Consider the following 7,335-nt stretch of genomic DNA (forward strand, 5'->3'; position numbering starts at 1 on the left):
GCTCCTAAAAGATGCTAGCTATGTCAAAAATGCTAGCTATGTCTTCCGCAGCATCAACTTTGATGTCATAGTAAAAAGATGGTTTTGAAAGAGCTTCATTTCTAAAGAATTCTTGAATTACAGTTGCTTCACCAACCACCATCTCCTTTTGACGAATTGTCATTAGATAGTTGTTTAAGTCTGAAAACCGAAAAGAAAGACTCTCTGTGCCTCCAACTCCTTGACCCATAACTTCATAAGACGTTCTCATCGACATTCCAGCTTTATTACCTCAAATCCTCCATCTTCCCTCATGCTCTTTGTACTGAAAATAAATTTATAATATTTATCAACTTGCTAATTCAGCAAATACAAATATGATTCATAACAAAGGTATGTCAAAAAACCTGTAATTGGTGTGACATCCCGCACCATTCCAATCACCCTGTCAAGGTTAAAACCAAAACAATTAGTAAAATTAATTAGCATAAGTTAAGAAATAATTTCAACTAAAGCATTATAGTACCTCAATTGGTTTTGGATCAAGGGTGAGCACAACACCAGCTTGTTCAGTAATTCTCTGTCAGGACAAACAAAATGCAATATGTTCAATTAGAAGATACAATTATTGAACCAAAAGCCTACACAGAATTAAGATAATGTGACATTTGTTGATAACTGATTGTTTCAGAAGCTTAACCTCTCTGTATTAAATAGTTGAATGTTTTATATATGTGAAAAACCAAAAGTAGGTTAAATGAAATTACCTCAAGGATGTACCTTGAAGCCCAGATATGATCACCAGCTTCAATGCCTACACTGGGACCAACTTGGTACTCCCACTGCAGTATTCATAAAAAAATAGTGAGAAAAAACGGTTCAGATAATTATGACCTATATAGCACCGACTCTTCACAATGAAGGAGTGTATAACGTCTAACATGCGTCAATGCCCGACAATGACACGATGGCAACACTTGTTCTTACATTTACATATTTCATTTTCTCATTATTATTAGTGTTGTGTCCAATGTTTGCGTCTATGTCAGCTTGATAGATCATAACACATGAAACAAAAGTTACAACAATAAGTTTACCTGACCAGGCATAACCTCTCCATTGGTACCACTGATGTTAATTCCAGCATATAAACAACCCTTGTAATGAGCATCAGATATATCATGTCCAAATGACTTATCTGCCCCGGTAGCGCAGTAATAAGGACCCTGATATATGAAGGAATATTTTAATTAAATCCACATTTTGAAATTCACTAATTCCTATGAAATTTGAAATAAAACAAGAAATGGTATTACCTGAGGACCAGGATAGCCACCTACAGGCCAACCTAATGGCCATTTCACATCTGTTTGAAGTAAGGTGTACTCTTGTTCGATTCCATACCTTTGAACAATCAACATACAACATCAGCATGTTTTCTGTTAAGATTATAATTCAACACCAAAAGTTAAGTTATCTTCTATTTTAGATACCTAGTTTCATTTTCTAGCATTGAACAACAGTAGTTGGTAAAATTAAAAAGGTAAGGAGTACAATACATACCACGGAATTTCAGCCTCAACGTTTGGGTTACTGAAGATTTCAGCAGCTTTATGTCTCTTATTTGTAGGGATAGGCTCACCTTGTGGCGTATAAGCATCGCAAATGACCTTCGTGAAACAAAATAATTCGATCAATTTCATAATATTTGCATTTCAATCAACATGCATGAAACAGCTTTCAAGCATTACACCGCTTACCAAAATGTTTTTACCACCGCGGAAAGGATCTTTGAAAATTGCTTGAGGACTGAGGAGGAAAAAAAAAATCAAAGTTAAATCTGCAATGGCATGTAGTAAGACTATAGTAACATGAATAGAAGTATTGGTACACAAATTCTTACTATAGGATCACTTCACTATCTTCACCAGGGGCTTGTCCAGTGCTAGATCCATCATAGTTCCACTTAGGAAGCTCAGACGGATGCTCAATAGGCTTTGATATGGTCTGAGAATAAAATACATTCATATAGTATTATAATGATAGCATGAGATAAATAGATCAAACAGTAACATGGTGTGAATATTTTATCTTAGCTTGTTTGAAACATTACCATATACAATGGGAAAATTTTTTCAATAACCTTCAACACCCACTTTTTCAATTCCCAACACTCCACATCATTTTCTCTCTCTTAATTCAACACCCATTCAATTTTTATCATTCCAATGGTAAATATTCAACACCCTACCCCACCACTTTTTATTTCTTATTCTTATTTAATTTTTGTTTTTATAATTACATAAAATTATAATTATCGATTTAAATTAAATTAAAATAATACAATTAATTTTTTTTAAAAACAATATTTATTGAAATATTTTTTTTTCTTAACTTAAAATGCAATACAACAAACTAAGCACGCGACACACAAATAGCTTAAAATGCAAGACAACAAACAAGCACACAAAACACAACTAATTTATTTAGTCTGATACAAATCATCTTCAATCACGAAACATTCCAAACTTTGTCCATATGTGCTTCACGAGATCTGCTTGCAATTCGTGATGAACATTTGGATCACGCAACTCGGATCTAGCACGCACATGATTTGCAAAGGTGGGTAACACCTCGGTCGAGTATGGTTGCGGTGTACTAGATTCACTTCCCTCAGATTGCTCAAAATCGGTCCAACGTTAAGCATATGTATCTCTTTCATCTTCAACAATCATATTATGTAATATGATGCATGTCCTCATGATGATACCCAAATCGGCTATGTCCCACAAGCGAGCTGGTTCACGGATGATTTTAAATCGAGCTTGAAGCACTCCAAAAGCACGTTCGATGTTCTTTCGACAGCTCTCCTGTTGTTTTGCAAATAACTTATCGGGTTCACTTTGAGGAAGTCTAATTGATTTGACGAAAGTTGGATAAGAAGGGTAGATACCATCAGCTAGATAGTATGTCATATTATAGGGATGTTGATTCACAAAGAAATTCACCCTTGGAGTCTTTCCCTGTTCCACATCATCAAACACCGGTGATCGATCTAGAACGTTGATATCGTTCAACGTTCCTGGACATCCAAAAAAGGCATGCCAGATCCATAGATCATGAGATGCAACTGCTTCAAGAATAACTGTGGTGGTTCCCTTATCCCCCCTAGTAAATTGACCTTCCCATGCTTTAGGACAATTTTTCCACTCCCAGTGCATGCAGTCAATACTCCCGATCATCCCTGGGAACCCCCGCATTTCACTAACATGGAGTATTCTTTGAAGGTCATCTTGGGTTGGTGCTCTCAAGTACACATGCTCATACAATCGTATGATTCCTTTACAGAATCTACGTAAGCACTCCAATGCTGTAGTTCCTCCTATTTTGATGTATTCATCGACCGCATCTGCTGCCACACCATATGCTAACATTCGCATTGCTGTGGTACATTTTGCTATGGGTGATATACCTTCTTTGTTGGTGGCATCAACTCGTTGGGTGAAGTAGTTATCACTACTTGAAAGGTCTCCAACGATTCGAAGGAAAACATGTTTTTGCATCCGAAACCGACGACGAAACATTGCATCGTCATATGTAGGCTCATTGGCAAAGTAGTTGTCAATGAGTCTTTGGTTAGCTGCTGCATGATCTCTATTTAAATATTTTCTTCTACCAGATCCACTACCTGATCCACTACCTTCCTCTAGTTTTTTTCGACGCTGAATAAATCGGTTGACCATATAAGTGTCTTCAGCATCACATTTTTGGAAGTAGGCTTTCATATCAAAACCAAAAGGATCCATTGATAGTGTTTGGAAGTAGATATGAATGTAATTTGAGAAAGGAAATAGTTTAAACAATATTCAAGTGGCAAATAGGTTTGGAAGTAGATATGAATGTTATTCAAGTCCCTATATATAAGAAAATAGTTGAAGCAATACCAGTGAGGAATACCATGGGCTATGAAAGCATAGTAAAGTCACGGGACAAATTATTTAAAGCATAGTAAAAGCATAGTAAAGCATAGTAAAGTCACGGGACAAATTATTTAAAGCATAGTAAAAGCATAGTAAAGCATAGTAAAGTCACGAGACAAATTATTTAAAGCAACACTGACAATTATTTAAAGCAACATTGAGGACTAAACAACACTGACAATTATTTAAAGCAACATTGAAGACTAGACAACACTGACAATTATTTAAAGTAAACATTGGGGACTAGACAACACTGACAATTTTGACCGAATACAAACAAATATTAGTGAAATTAATTTCCAAACAGCTCACGCTCCAAGTTTTCCAACATTTTTTTTTTCCTGTCATCGAGATGCTCTTGAGAACTTAACTTCATGTACAAGTCCATTTTCTTCAATCTGTTTTTCTCTTGTTGCACTGCGGTGTACTTTTCCATTTTTTCGGTGTACTCTTTAAATTGTTCCATCTCTTGCACCTTCATTTCTTTGAATTGAACCCACTCGTTTTCCACCTCCTTCAAGCAGCGTCATTGCTTTTCTTTTTTCCTTTTTTTTTAGCTGCCTCCCTTCCCATTGGACGAGCACTAGATCCTACAGAGTCCTCGTGAGATCTCTTAGATCCACTACTACCTGAGCCAACATTTCCTCCCACTTGACTGCCTCCTACTTGACTGCCATAACGTGGTTGATCACGAAGAGCGCGCCATTCTTCCTTTAAAGTAAATTTACCATTCTTCCCACATGCATATATTTCCTGGGCTTTTGCCAAAACATCATCTTCTGACCAACCGCTTGCTTGCTGACGCTTAGCGGTATCATAAGCACCAACCCATTTATTTATTAATTTGCTCATATAATTAAAACGGTTTCGGCATGCAATGACATCGCGTGGAGAATCGAATGAGCAATGCTCATTACAATACTCAGTAATTTTACCCCAATATGCTTCACTTGTCTGGTTTCTCCCGACAACACTGGATGTTCCATATTTTATCCACCCACTAATTAACACCAAATTTTGTTCAGTGTTCCATGATGGTTGGGGGTTTTTTTTGCTCTTAGGAGTTGTATCCTCTGGAGTGACTTCATTGTCTCTTGTCATTTCTCCAACACTCTGAAAATTTTCATTCATCATCGGCATATAACCATTAAATGGGGGTGTTTGAGATGGATATCCCATCATAGATCTAGAATATGGATGAAAGTTGTTTGGAACAGAGGATGGGTGATTGAAATTTGAGGCAAAACCAAAATTAGGCATGTTTTGAGGATTTTGGTTGAGAAATTGATTTGGGTTTTGAGGATATTGGTTGGGAAATTGATTTGGGTTTTGAGGATGTTGGTTGAGAAATTGATTTGGGTGTTGATAATTGTTGGGATTTTGGTAGCTAAATGGGTAATCAGAAGAGTTTTGGGTGTTGAATTGATTGTTATTGGGATCCATTTCACTAATCAAAGACTAAAACTTTAAAAGAAAGACTAATAATGAGATTAAGAGAGTGAAAAACTCAATTTTTTTTCTGTGTCCAAATGAAATGATCCAAGTCTCTATTTATAGAGAAAAAAAAATCACGAATTTTGGTAAAAAAAAAAAAATTTATTTGCAATGAAATAATTGAGTCCAAATTATTAAGAAGATAAAAATCCAAGCAGCCAATCAACGCAAGCCACGTGGCAATATCTTTATCCCTTCCCTTTCTCTCACCGCGTGAAGCTGCTTCTCACCCTCCCTGTCGGCGCGTGATGTGCACGCGCCAGTTTCGCCCAATGCCGCAACGCCACGTGGCACCTCGGTCAGGGATTAAACTTGTTGAATTTTTTCATCCTCTCTTTCCTCTGCATGATATTCAATAGGGTCCTGCAATGGCTTCAACTTATTGAATCTCATATTCAATAAGCCATTGTAAGTGGTCTTATAAATAACATACTCTTGATTTGCTGCGCACATCGATTCTTGTTCCACCAATCCTGTTTCAGAAAAAAAGTATCGCAGTTATCAATGCACTATATTACAAGCGTTTATCGAAAATTATGAGTCAATTCAAGTGTTTTCAATACACTACAATGCTAAAAGTGCTTATACTAAAGACTGGTCAATTCAAGTGTTTTCAATGCACTACAATCCATAATTCTCTCACATAGGTATGTTTGGTTCTTGGGTGACAAAAATTGATTTTGAGTGAATTGATTCTGGCTAAAAGTGAGTTGAACTATAAATTTGTGCATAAAAAACAAAAGCTACAAATTTGTGCGTAAGAATCAATTCTGTAAGCAACCAAAACATCTCAGAATTAATTCAAAACCACCAGAATCAAGTTCATAATAGAAGATGAACTCAATAAATATATAATTAAAGCTAACCGGAGCGGCGAGCAAGGGTGAATGCCGGTGAAATCAGGCCGTGATCTAGCCGGAAAACCACGTCGGAGCAAGCGTAAGCGCGAACAAGAGAGAAACGTCGGAGCAATTGAGTCGGAGGAACGTCGGAGCAGTTGAGTCACGCTGTGACCTAGCCGAAAAACCACGTCGGAGCAAGTTCCAGCGCGAGCAAGAGAGCAACGTCGGAGGAATCAAGTCGGAGCAGTTGAGTCGCCGTAACCTAGCCGGAAAACGACGTCGGAGCAAGGGTCAGGGCAAGCAAGGAAACGTCGGAGCAGTTGATTGCGAAAACGATTGTGCGAGCAAGAATGATTTTCTGCAATCAAAGTGTGGGTGTGAGATGTGAGCTGTGAACCGTTAGATTAAGCATGATCTGATGGTTGACAAGTACTTATGCATGATGCATAAGTTATGGCTTATGCACCATAACTTTTGCCGCTCTTACTCTCAAAATATATGGAGATGGTTGTCTAGCATTTTTAATCTTTCATCCTCTATATCATCCATTGATAATGTTTGGAATCTCTTAGATAAGCCTTGGTCCCCTCAATCAGGGCCGGCCCTACAAATTAAGAGGCCTAAAGCAAAAAAATTTAATGTGGCCTTTAAAAATATATATTTTTAACAAAATATTTATATAAAATCAATTTTGTGGAGACCAAAATTTGAATTCATGACCAAGAGTAATTAAGACATTTTTAGTAATTAGTTATGTTATTCAAATGTGTGTAATTTATATATCATATAATATACTTATAACCAAATTAATTTTTTAGAGGCCTTTTTTTTCACCAAAAATTTTGAGGCCTGAAGCCCTTGCTTGGGTTGCTTGGCCCTTAGGTGCCCTCAATGCAAAATTGTTGCTTTGGCTGTCATCATTAATGCATTTGATATGATCTGGTTTGGGAGAAATCAAGTAAGGTTCAACAGCTCAAAATTGCATTGGAAATCTACTATTTCTAGAATCATGTCTGATGTTTACATTACTGGAAGTTCAA

General features: G+C 36.9%; 1 protein-coding gene across 1 annotated transcript; it reads right to left on the reverse strand.

Annotated features, from left to right (window-relative positions):
• Positions 1 to 246: 246 nt before the first annotated feature.
• On the reverse strand, positions 247 to 6,242 carry LOC146914458 (glutamine synthetase leaf isozyme, chloroplastic-like). The gene is made up of 11 exons (XM_085721073.1): positions 6,235 to 6,242; positions 5,887 to 5,926; positions 1,883 to 1,986; positions 1,740 to 1,788; positions 1,543 to 1,649; positions 1,296 to 1,383; positions 1,077 to 1,205; positions 747 to 821; positions 506 to 559; positions 387 to 424; positions 247 to 304 (listed from the first exon to the last, which is right to left on the reverse strand). Exons 1-11 carry the CDS (start codon positions 6,240 to 6,242, stop codon positions 247 to 249), a joined length of 750 nt encoding a protein of 249 aa, XP_085577199.1.
• Positions 6,243 to 7,335: the final 1,093 nt, after the last annotated feature.

This window comes from Medicago sativa, chromosome 6 (genome assembly GCF_051527215.1).
Source record: "Medicago sativa cultivar Bolivia chromosome 6, Bolivia_mono, whole genome shotgun sequence".
Classification (NCBI taxonomy): domain Eukaryota; kingdom Viridiplantae; phylum Streptophyta; class Magnoliopsida; order Fabales; family Fabaceae; genus Medicago; species Medicago sativa.